The 13,865-nt window shown below is 34.9% G+C and overlaps 1 protein-coding gene across 4 annotated transcripts in view; it reads left to right on the forward strand.

The window, feature by feature from the left end:
- LOC139457661 (sodium/potassium/calcium exchanger 2-like) overlaps positions 1-13,865 on the forward strand; it is an 80,397-nt gene that overhangs the window by 37,327 nt on the left and 29,205 nt on the right. For 3 of the 4 annotated variants that reach the window (XM_071239049.1, XM_071239113.1, XM_071239244.1), the window contains one exon: positions 11,121-12,081. In XM_071239049.1, coding sequence (XP_071095150.1) covers positions 11,278-12,081 — 804 coding nt within the window. In that variant the 5' untranslated portion in view covers positions 11,121-11,277. Of the gene's footprint in view, positions 1-10,540; positions 10,586-11,120; positions 12,082-13,865 lie in introns of those variants that run through there. The other variant, XM_071239178.1, reaches the window with a different exon arrangement.

A 13,865-nucleotide genomic window follows, 5' to 3' on the forward strand; every position in this document is an offset into this window, starting at 1 on the left:
AGCGTTAATGGTTCATTATGTCAAGGACTTAACGACCTTTGCACATCAGTAATATGTATAAACACTAATGAATAGTATCAAAAATGTTTTGACTTAAGCTTGATACAATAATACACATTTATCCTTTCCAGAATATACCTTGATAATCTGTGGCTCAGAGTACGATTAAAATAGGCTAAAACAAGCGTTGCTTGAATTTTTTAGATATTTGTAAGTTTGGCATACTTTTTTCATCTTTATGTATTTAAATCACACAAATTATGACCTTATTGTGAAGGTAAGTTGCTTTGAATAGCTTAATTAGTACCAATCAGGATAAAGCTGCCATACAGCTTAGCAAGGGAGGCAATACACCTTATAACCTGAGGCGGCAGTGTTTGGTTAAAACTTCCCAAATGGATGACATCCTGTATAACCATGGTACCTGCGTTATAGGTGCTGTTTTCTGGCAGTTGTAACACAAGGCTGAGCATTAAAGTGTAGCATTGAGTGCTGATCAAAGTTGTGGCTGCAAAAATACCATTATGATAGATGACTTTTTTAATGTCATCTTAAGTATCTTGTTCAGATATAATGGCGATATTTTTTTAATTGATCCATTGTTGTGATTGATTATCATTTTGTAATTAAATATTTTACTATGTCTGTAATGTGGAAATGAATCAATGAGGTTTGGTGAAAAAATCTATAAATATGTGGCTCAACCTTTCACAGGAATTTTATGTCTTGAAACATATCTTGAAAAAGAAGATATTTTGTCTATTAGATATATCCCACCCAGAATTTTTACATATATATTTTGTCTATTAGATATATCCCATCCAGAATATTGATATTTATATTTAGTCTATTAGATATACCCCATGCAGAATATTGATATTTATATTTTGTACATTAGATATGCCCCATCCTTAACATTAATACATATATTTAGTCTATTAGACATATCCCACCCTTAACATTAATATTTATATTTATTCTATTAGACATATCCCACCCAGAATATTTATATCTATATTTAGTCTTTTAGACATATCCCACCCAGAATATTTATATTTTGTCTATTAGATATATCCCACCCAGATTATTTATATTTATATTTTGTCCATTAGATATGTCCCACCCAGATTATTTATATTTATATTTTGTCCATTAGATATGTCCCACCCAGAATATTTATATTTATATTTAGTCTATTAGACGCATTCCACCCAAAATATTTATATTTATATTTAGTCTATTAGACATGCATAACCAACCCAGAATATTTATATTTATATTTTGTCTATCTGATATATTCCACCCAGAATATTTATATTTATATTTAGTCTATTAGACATATCCCACCCAGATTATTTATATTTATATTTTGTCCATTAGATATGTCCCACCCAGAATATTTATATTTATATTTAGTCTGTTAGATATGTCCCACCCAGAATATTTATATTTATATTTAGTCTATTAGATATGTCCCACCCAGAATATTTATATTTATATTTAGTCTATTAGATATGTCCCACCCAGAATATTTATATTTATATTTAGTCTATTAGACGTATTCCACCCAGAATATTTATATTTATATTTAGTCTATTAGACATATCCCACCCAGTATATTTATATTCATATTTTGTCTATTAGATATATCCCACCCAGAATATTTATATTTATATTTAGTCTATTAGATATGTCCCACCCAAATTATTTATGTTTATATTTAGTCTATTAAATATGTCCCACCCAGAATATTTATATTTATATTTAGTCTATTAGATATGTCCAACCCAGATTATTTATATTTATATTTAGTCTATTAGATATGTCCCACCCAGAATATTTATATTTATATTTAGTCTATTAGATGTATTCCACTCAGAATATTTATATTTATATTTAGTCTATTAGACATATCCCACCCAGAATATTTATATTTATATTTATTCTATTAGACATATCCCACCCAGAATATTTATATCTATATTTAGTCTATTAGATATGTCCCACCCAGAATATTTATATTTATATTTAGTATATTAGATATGTCCCACCCAGAATATTTATATTTATATTTAGTCTATTAGATATGTCCCACCCAGATTATTTATGTTTATATTTAGTCTATTAGATATGTCCCCCCCAGAATATTTATATTTATATTTAGTCTATTAGATATGTCCCACCCAGAATATTTATATTTATATTTAGTCTATTAGATATGTCCCACCCAGAATATTTATATTTATATTTAGTCTATTAGACATATCCCACCCAGAATATTTATATTTATATTTATTCTATTAGACATATCCCACCCAGAATATTTATATTTTGTCTATTAGATATATCCCACCCAGTTTATTTATATTTATATTTAGTCTATTAGACATATCCCACCCAGATTATTTATATTTATATTTAGTCCATTAGATATGTCCCACCCAGAATATTTATATTTATATTTAGTCTATTAGATATGTCCCACCCAGAATATTTATATTTATATTTAGTCTATTAGATATGTCCCACCCAGAATATTTATATTTATATTTAGTCTATTAGACATATCCCACCCAGAATATTTATATTTATATTTATTCTATTAGACATATCCCACCCAGAATATTTATATCTATATTTAGTCTATTAGATATGTCCCACCCAGAATATTTATATTTATATTTAGTATATTAGATATGTCCCACCCAGAATATTTATATTTATATTTAGTCTATTAGATATGTCCCACCCAGATTATTTATGTTTATATTTAGTCTATTAGATATGTCCCCCCCAGAATATTTATATTTATATTTAGTCTTTTAGACATATCCCACCCAGAATATATATATTTTGTCTATTAGATATATCCCACCCAGATTATTTATATTTATATTTAGTCTATTAGACATATCCCACCCAGATTATTTATATTTATATTTAGTCCATTAGATATGTCCCACCCAGAATATTTATATTTATATTTAGTCTATTAGATATGTCCCACCCAGAATATTTATATTTATATTTAGTCTATTAGATATGTCCCACCCAGAATATTTATATTTATATTTAGTCTATTAGACGTATTCCACCCAGAATATTTATATTTATATTTAGTCTATTAGATATGTCCCACCCAGATTATTTATGTTTATATTTTGTCCATTAGATATGTCCCACCCAGAATATTTATATTTATATTTTGTCCATTAGATATGTCCCACCTAGAATATTTATATTTATATTTAGCCTGTTAGATATGTCCCACCCAGAATATTTATATTTATATTTAGTCTATTAGACATATCCCACCCAGATTATTTATATTTATATTTTGTCCATTAGATATGTCCCACCTAGAATATTTATATTTATATTTAGTCTATTAGATATGTCCCACCCAGATTATTTATATTTATATTTTGTCTATTAGATATGTCCCACCCAGAATATTTATATTTATATTTAGTCTATTAGATATATCCCACCCAGATTATTCATATTTATATTTTGTCTATTAGATATGTCCCACCCAGAATATTTATGTTTATATTTTGTCTATTAGATATATCCCACCCAGATTATTTATGTTTATATTTTGTCCATTAGATATGTCCCACCCAGAATATTTATATTTATATTTTGTCTATTAGATATGCCCCACCCTTAACATTAATATTTATATTTAGTCTATTAGATATGTCCCACCCAGAATATTAAATGGTTGATTCCTTACAATGCAAACAGTGTTTATCTCCCAAAGGTCTACATGCCCAAACTTGTACGATTAATTAAAACAACAAAGGGGTTTTTCCCTACTGTAATTGAGTGAGTGAGTGAGTGAGTGAGTATTTACGCCGAGCGAAGGGATGACAATTCTTGTCAGGAACAAATTTTAAAACCCCAGGCCCTCTAGTCAGTTTCCACTAATTTCATACATTAGTATCAGTTCTGCACATAGGCTGTGTAGATATCAGTTCATATACTGATATCAGTTCTTCATGTCAGAGCTACAGTGATATCAATTCAGATAACAAAATTCAAACAGACAGACAGTTTTATTCAGTTAAAGGCCTCCGCCCCGAAATACATACAAAAACATGATCATGCATGCACATTATACATCAAATTTACAACTCATATCAGTTCTTTGCCAAAAGATACCATTGTGTAAGTTTGAAAGTTCTAATAGTACCAACTTGTTGGCCTCTTGCCAGAGATGTGATGTCAGTTACTTAACATGGATTTGTTATTTTGAAGTACAGGTGATACATTGTTACCATGGCACACCATCACCTGTCATCAGCAGCTGTGTAGTCCCACTGACAACAATTCTATGTGTTTCGCAGTGGGTGTGGATAAACAGCCATCTCCTTCTTTCTCTGGTGATGATTGCTAATTTCCTTCCTCACTCTACTCCAATATCCTGTCTGCCAGTCAGTGAGGTCCTACAGTGCTTCTATCAGGGTATTGATGGTGGTTGGTTATGATTGATAGCTATGTACATGTGCTGGTGCAGTGATTCAATCACTGTTATGTGAAAATGTCCTGTGCAACAGTGTCAACACTGGGATATTTCTGCCTCTGCCGGTGGGTAGACTCTCTGCGATATGCCTTTGTTTGACAACATTATGTTCACCATGCAAAAAGTTTGATTTTTTTAGTGGTTTTCTTTTCATTTGTATTTTGTTGGCAGTGTTCAGGACTAACTGTCAATGTTTCATAATTAAAACACATCTGGGATGTCATTCTGTTGTTTGAAGGCGCCATTATTTTTAGGGAATGGAGAGTTGTTTGTGTTCTCTGCCGCTGTTGCATGTGCTCCGTCATGAGATGATCAAGGCATGTTTTATGGCTCTTTGTAATGTTTTGTCAAAGTGTAAGAGTAGAGATGTGTTTTACGTAGGGGAATATCCTTGTAACTCTCTGTTCCTTAAAAATAATGGTCTCTGCGGGTTTGAATCCCGGTTCCCCACGATTATGTTTCTAGGTTTGTCAGTACCATACCCGTGCTCATGGTTTTCACCGAAGTGGTAAACGTCTGAGACCTGCATCACTTTCGGGCTTTCCTCCCACATTAAGCTGACACGCCGTGATATAACTGGAATACTGTTAAAAGCGGCGTTAAACCCAACTCACTCACTCACTCTCACATTATGGTAAATACTGTTTTGAATGCTGGACAACATGAGAATCTTCATCTCCCTGTCTGAATATTAGTAAGTTATATTTTCCAGTGTAAAGTTAAGTCTTCTCTTTCACATTAAAAATGTATGAGGCCATCCTTACTTTCAAAAGTGTTATTTTGTCTGATTGTTGATTTCAAACCCATTTGTGAGAGGTACTGTGGGAAGTTGCTTAAAAGAGTGAGTGAGCGAGTGAATGACTGCTTTGAACAGTATTTCAGATATATCACTTCAGTTTCATGTTGGTGGAAAGCCTGAAGTGATGCAGGTCTCAGACATTTACCACGATTGTGAAATTTACGAGCATGGGTATGGTGCTGACAAACCTAAAAACACAATCATGATGAACCGAGATTCAAATCCACAATCTTAGGGTTCCTAGTGTTCCCAAGGGATGCGATCACACCACTCTGCACAATGAACTGCGGCACCTTAGACGACTGATGTGACCACCTGTGCCCCCTCAGAGAGATGAATCTGATAACATCACTTCCTGAACAATTTGAATGGCAGTGAATGGGTTAATTGATGGCGATATGATACACTGGATAATGGAGGACACTAAGAAAAAAAACTTCAACTTTGTCCAAAAATGATCTAATCAATCTGAAATAAACAGAATGGAGTGCCAGGTATATGTCACACCCACACACATTCACACGGGGAAGTGTAGAGACTAATTACTGACTCAGCCTTAGGCAAGATTTCCAATTGCATGGAACAAACAAGATTCTATGCTTCATTTGTCTCACTTACTAATTACCTGTCTTCCTCAACCAGCACTTATTACTGAATTATTTGATTAGATTTGCACACTCCCTGAACGTTGAAACAAAGAGGAGGACATCAAATATTTACTCACCCTAATCACCCAAATCCCTGCTGATCATGTTGGACTATTCCCCCTTGAAGTAATTGCAGCAATACTGTTTTAGATTGTAGATAAGTGGTATAGATTCTCTTCGTCTATTCTCCTTAGGAAGTTGGTGCCTTGACAACTGGCTTAAATGCGCATTAACATGTTATTTTAGCCCCACCTTGGTCGGGTTGATTATAAATTTGATGTTGTCAGGCACATGTGGCCTGTTCTTTGTGCAAACTGTATCCATCAATTGCAGTGATTATTCAGGTCCAATTATATTTTCAATATGGAATTATTATTTTCTTTGAATAGAATTATGACGCTCAGGAACCTGCACTGTGGGTTTATACCAGTGTGTTTACAACGATTTTTTTATTGTTAAACCATTATGATGACGTAATGCCGTTGATGATTCGGAGCCAAGAATCCACTGGCGATTCTGATCAAAATTTAAACAAGTTAAACTGATGCAACTATGGGTCGTTACTGGTATGCTAAATTATCGAGAAAGTTTCCTAAATTATAGAGAAAGTTGCTATCACCCATTGCCAATGTAAACCAATGGTAACTGTGCTGATACACGAGTGGTATTTTGTCGCTTGACAAGTTTGTAATAGGAAATCACAAGATGTTTTTTTTAATATCCTTCTTTGAAATTGTCTGTAATCAGCATTATCTGTGAAAATACTGCCAAACTTACATTCATATGAGTGCTGGATTTTTAGTTTTATGATTCTGGTACTGTAGCAAAGTATCATCTAATTTTGGCACACCATTTGCAAGTGAATATTACAGGTATTACATATATATCCAATGCCTTGTAGTTTGATCCAAACTCTGTGAAAGTTCATCCTCCAATAAACTCGGTGAAAGTCAATTCTTAAATGACTACAATTAATATTTTTCTTGTGTTTAGGGCAACAAGCCCTAGGATAAGGAAATAGAAACAAGAACCATTGATGCTTTAGTAAAACTTCGACACTTCACTATCAACATTATCAAATTGTGAAAAGGTGACCGACCGCTGCCAGGTCAGCAGGTCAGGTCAGGTCAGTGGTAGTGGTTGTTGTCTTGGTGCCCCAGAGCACCCAGCCTAACCCTAAGCCTTTCTTATCACTCTTCCTCCCTCTCTCTTTGATTTTCATCTCTGGACCAAGGCTTATATAGCCAAGGTCACCTGACATTTAGTAAGTCATAAATATGAACAACAGTAATTCATCAGTGACATACTTGCACATCGTGTTCATGATGGCAGACAGTCGATGTACAATGCAATGGGGATCAACAATTGGGATTAGCATCTTATAGATAACGGCAGTGAAGTGTTTCAGTGCATATAGATGGCATGGCTCCATGGTAATTAGCCTTTGGAATTAAATGTCCATTCAGAAAATGGTTGTCGTAAATCAGTTGCTATGACAACTATAAGGAAACGCATCCTGTATGTCTGACTACGACCTGCATCACCTCGTGCTGTCCTCCCACATCCATCTGACATGCCAAGATACAAATAACAGTGACAAAACCCTTTCCATAGCAACGGGAAATCTCTGCTAAAAGCAGAGTTGAAAGTACTATTCTGACTGAATCATGAACATGTGCGTATGAATCACTATCAAATAGTGATTATACCAGGAACCTTATACCCTATACCAGGAAAGATGAATTTATCCTGTCCCACTGGTGTCAACCATCACAAACACATGCAAAGGGCAAGTCAGTTGTTTACCTGAAAAAACATGGGAACAGATTGGTACAAGTTAAAATAGGGAATTGCATCGGACATCATTTTTGTCACGGATGCGTGAAATTGGGAAATGTTTTTGAAAGTTTTACTGAGGCTTTGTATGAAGCTCTTTGAAAAACAGAGTATGCTTGATTGTACCTCAAAAGTTGTGAAATGTAAACACCAAAGGCTGGAGCTGTTGGAATATTGCTCGACATAGAGGGATGGTTGACTATTGGAAAGTTGAAGTCATCCCTCTTGTCACACAGTCTTGTGGAGAGTGTTTTGTCACTCTGAATCGTTATGGATAGATCTAAATATTAAACTGATCAGGTGGTATCACTCGTGTCTTTTATTTCTAGTTCAGGGGGGTACATCAGAGGAAGGGAACTGGCAATTCGTTGGTCATTGAACGATATCAGATACTGATATACTTGATTCAAGCTTAAGTTAAACTTCTCGGTCAAATTACCTTGTTTTGACTTTGCCGATCCAAGCAGAAATTCCAATTCATATGCGTTAAGAAACAGATCAGCAAGAAGGGGAGCACAATTGGTGCCAGTGAGCATGCCTAGCTCTTGCCCCCATCTCTTGCCCCAACTCTTGCCCCAACTCTTGCCCCCAACTCTTACCCAACATTTGACATACTATTTTCCAGCATTTGGACGATACACCAATGTATCGGTGGATCACGATTTTTTACTTCCCGATACAATTATTGATCACAGTCGCTCACTAAGTAAAAAGTATCAAATCTTACCTTAAATGTTTTCTTGAAAAATTGTAACAACAAACACTAACTACTAGTGAAAATGAGTAGTGAAAACATACATATTTTCATCCAATTTACCATACCTGACACTGCCAACTGTAAATCATCAGTGTGCCAGGTATTTGGTCATCCTGTCTATGAAAAAGATGGCTTACACACCACAGATAAGTGAACATGCAAGTATCGTGATACGCATCGGATCGCACAGTTGCTGTATCGTCCCAGTCCTACTGTTTTCTCAGTAAACTTCAGATGGTATTTGCTTCCGTTTTTGACAAACTGTCCTGAACCTCTGGAGATAGATTTGTAACTGTATATGTGGTTAACCACATTTTGTAACAAAAGCCCCATAGATCAAGGACTGATGTGAGTGAGTGAGTGATTGAGTGAGTGAGTAAGGTTTTACGCCGCTTTTAGCAATATTCCAGCAATATCACGACAGGGGACACCAGAAATGGGTTTCACACATTGTACCCATGTCAGGAATCGAACCCGGGTCTTTGGCATGACGAGCGAAGGCTTTAACCACTAGGCTTACCCAAGCACCCAGACTGAAGTAGATATAACTGAAATATTGTTCAAAACGACATTAAACCAAACACATCCACTGTTTCTGCAAAACCAAAATTTCGCCATGAAATCTTTTTTGTGTGTTTAAAAAAAGTGGTTAGTTTGTGCGTTTTGCAACTTCAGAACATGTTATATTTTCATTTTCGTGGAATTTCCTTGTTAACCATTTGGACACTGACGCTCTTTGGGAATGGGTTATTTTCAGTTATCAGTGCAAAAACATTAAATCTTTCTTTATGAGTGTGTTAATATTAATCTTGGGCTTAAAAATAACTTTTGTATTTTAACTTGCATTCATATCAGGGGTTTTGATTGGAACCAGTTGGACTAAGACCAGGTTGAGTGTGGCGTTAAATAACAAACACACAAAACCATTTATACTCAAGTACACACTATGATAAACAGTAAAATAGTTTCATGAAAGTGTAACGTTTAAATTGGACAACCCTTTTCAACAGAATATTTTTTCTGGTCCTCAAAATCCAAATTCACTTCATGCCTTTCATGCGATAAACATTTGAATTTAAGTTATCTAAAACTACATAACTGACAGTCAAATTGTTCAGTGCTTTAGATAAATATTAACATTTTTCTGAACTTGATACGAAATTAAAGACAAAAAATATTATTATTTTCTTGATGCACAAGATATTATAAATATGAAATCAACTTGATTGCCTTGTAGGATGGTTAAAGACTTTCAGTTGAACTCATCAAAGAATATTTTATTCAGTCCAAAAATGTTTTAATGGGTTTATTCTGATTTTTATTAGTTTCTGATAAAAAAAAAAACAATAAGAAAATATATTAAGTTTCAATGACATATTTATTTAGAAACTAAGCACATCTCAATAAACACTTTTCTCTTACCTTCAAGTAGGAACATCAATAAAATGCCTTATGGTTTATTTTGAAGCAAAAATATATCTTGAATCTAAGAATTCCTGAGAACTATGAACTTTCAAGATTGGTTATGAGAATTCAAACTTTAAATCAGATTAATACGTTTTTAAATATTGGTTAAATGGTTCTGCAACAACCCAAAGTAGAACTTGGTGGAGATATCTATATCTTAGACTGTACTTGTTTATTTATGAGCAGAGCCAGGGAGCAACCATGGTGACAACAGTTTTCAATCAATATACCACCGTTGACATTCAAGGTGTGCCAGCCTTCATGTGACAAGCATGGCCTCAATCCTTCTAAATACAAGTCTTGTGTATACTCCTGTTACCATGGGACTTGCACAAGAATATTTCTTCATTAACACCTCTATGCTTGTTTATGTCACCAGATGCAACATTAATATCATCCAATGAACGTCAGTTTCATCACATTTCGTTCTGCCAATCAGAATGTCTGTAATGATTGACTGCTAATTGATGGCAAAGGTATTGAATTTCATGTGAGTTATTGCTTCACCTGCCAACACGATGACAGCAATGGATACGATGATGGTACTTATGGTTAGTGTGTTTTGTGGCCAAATTTGGTTGTGTTATACTGACTGTTGGACATGTTCGTTTCGGCAATTACGTGGAGGATCTATGTCAGTGGTTCTGGATATGTCCTTGAATGTTGACAATCCAGCGTTGGATATTGTCATGTATCGGTGTGCTGAGTATGCACTACAAGCATGGAACAGCTTCTCAAGATGGTGGATTGTCATAGGGATTTTGGAATGGAGTATTTCAACCTTGTTGTGACTGTAACCTAGGGTATTCTAATACCTTGTGTTTCACAGGGTCTTTAATGAGTAATTTCTTTTTGTCTGTCTTCAGCAAGATTTGTCTAATTTTGATGATTTTATTTTGAATTTTTAAAAATGGTTTTGGATAATCTTGTTTCAATTCATGTTGTATTATGTCATTTGAATATATTTTCTTGATGAATTGAATATGGGAAATACTATTTGTTTTATTTTTCATGGAATACTTTGAAAATATTACCATTTCATTTCAAATAATCAGTTGAATTAACAATATATTTTGTTTTTTCTAGATTTCAAGACAAGTGATTAATGACCCGAGATTGTGAGACCGCCAGGGTTGAAGCGATGGTACATTGTTTTCAAGAACATTTTCTCGACACTCATCTCAGATGAAGCAGATCAGATTGAAAACCATAGGACCGTAACTACAAGTATAGAACAAAAGCCATGTCGTTTCTTCAACTGAAGAAGTACATGTCGCGGCGGACCCGTGGGTATCGTCTTGTGTTTCTCCTCGGCGTCTTCGCCATTGGCTTTTTGTCAGTTAACTATGTGTCCGTCCGGAATCCTCAGTCTTTCCCCAAGTATGACGTACCGATTCCTTACTCTGATACCAACCATCCTTTTATTCATCGACATCTGTTGTCGGATAACTCGACAACGGATGAAGGAATATACCCGCCCTCACTGTTTACGTTGGAACAGATGCGCCAGGGTGCCGTTATCCTCCATGTGTTTGGAATGGTGTACATGTTTGTGGCACTTGCTATTGTCTGTGATGAATTCTTTGTGCCTGCTTTGGGAGTCATTATAGAGAAGTATGACATCTCTGAAGACGTGGCTGGAGCAACATTTATGGCGGCAGGTGGAAGTGCTCCAGAATTCTTCACAAGCATTATCGGTGTTTTTCTGGCAAAGAGTAATGTCGGTATTGGAACTATAGTGGGATCTGCTGTTTTTAATATTCTTTTTGTTATTGGGATGTGTGCAGTGTTTAGTAAACAACTGTTAGTGTTGACTTGGTGGCCTTTGTTTCGAGATGTCACTTTCTATAGTATCGACCTTGTTGTGTTAATTGGATTTTTTTCGAACGAAGTAATTGAATGGTGGGAGGCACTGATTTTGTTTTTCTTATATCTTGCCTATGTGATTTTCATGAAATTCAACGAAAACATTGAGCGATTTGTCAAAGGCTGTACAAAGAAGACGTCCATGAACAAGGTTGCAAGCACAGACACTTTACTCAAACAGGTGAGTAGGAATACCTTCTTGTTCTGTAGTCAAACCATTACTTGCAGACATCTTGGTTCCATGTCTAGGGTATAGGATCAGACACCAGTTCCTCAAAGCTATTTTCATTATATGATTGTTGTATTGTAAACAATACGAAATTCAACACAAGCACTATTTTCAGTGCCAAAAATGAAATTGGCAAAATACCTGTAGGTATAAGATAACATATTCTTTTATTATTGTGTTACTTGTCAATTGTTAATTATGTGACATATTGACCTTTTTCAAGCGATTAAAGTTGTGATATGACTGACAGATGAAAATGTCAACCCAAACCATAAGTTTATGAAAAATTAAGCTTAATCCTTAAACTGCAGCAATAGTCAGGAATTGATCAGAAGAAAATATGCAGCTTTATAATTCAAATTTGAATAATTTTTCATATTACAATAAGGTCAGACTGAAATGGGGGTGGAGGCGTTACTGTAAGTTTGTTTGGTCCCAAAATTCAGAAAATAATTGGTAGGTCGAAAAATAAAACAAACAAATAATTAGTAGGGGAAAAAAGAGTAGGGGAAGGAGGAATAGGGACGTACATCGGTCACAATTTGTCATGATTTGTTGTGTGAAGTTAGTAAAATATCCAACTGGATAATGGTATTTTAAACTGATGACAAAAGTAAATGATCTTTTGGGTTTTTAAAAAAATATTTTACTCATTTGTTAGTTTTTTCACATTTCAATTTTCAAGTCAGTTCATAAACGAACCATATCAGGTTATCAAGAAGTACTTGATTAGTGCTGTTTGTTTATTTTTGCAGTTTGGGATGAGCTTAAATATGTCTTGGAATGCTATCAGCAATGTTCTAACTACCGTAATCGCAGCATTAAAAACCCTGCTCCAGTCAGCGTCCCTGAACAACTTATTGACCAGTCTGTGAGCAATCTTTATAGGCGCTCTTATAAGGCCAAACATTTACATGAGACTTCCATCTTCCTTGGGTATATCACAGAAAACAGTACAGAACAAGCATATAATTGCCCAGTAACTGTTATGGAAAAATGTTTTTACTTTCATCACTGTTTGAACTACGTATGTTCATAACTGCTCAGTCACTGAAAACAAATTTAACTTGTGTATTGTTTTAGTAAACACCTCATTAATAAGTTTTCTAAGCGCTTCTTACAGCGAATACAGCATGTCAAAGGCAGACTAGTGGGTGATAGCATGAACAACTTTCCATGCTGTTTTGATACAATGTCAAATATCAGGCAAGTTACACAAAGTATGTGATCCAGACAACCAGTTGTCGGACTTTCATTTTTGTGGAGGCCTTGGTGGCTGAGTGGGTTAGGCCACTGACTTTGAGTGCTGGCAAATAGGTGCCTCACTCTGGCAGTGTGGGTTTGAATCCAGGACGGGACTCAACCCCCAAAAAGTATGAGAATCTATACTTTACTAAGAAAGTGTTATCCCAAATAGAACATTTGTTACATTTGACCACTTTCTACATGGCATTGTGTGTTCAAAGATACACTTTAATACCACCCAGTCCTCAATAGTTCTCTTGGTTGAAACTGTTTTATTCAAAGTTGTCTGAACTGTGACTGTAGTATGGATCAGCTTCCAATGGTAGTTCAGAAAAGAAATGTTATCACTAAGAAAATATATTACAGAACGTAGTCCTGCAGAACAAGATTATTGGATTCTAATGTTGGGCTTTCCAAATTGGGGGCACGGGTGGCCTAGGTGTCTAAGGCACCGCAATTCGCTGTGCATAGTTGCGTTCCTTGGGCATGCC

This window comes from Haliotis cracherodii, unplaced genomic scaffold, assembly GCF_022045235.1.
Source record: "Haliotis cracherodii isolate W230 unplaced genomic scaffold, xgHalCrac1.p SCAF_1, whole genome shotgun sequence".
NCBI lineage: Eukaryota > Metazoa > Mollusca > Gastropoda > Lepetellida > Haliotidae > Haliotis > Haliotis cracherodii.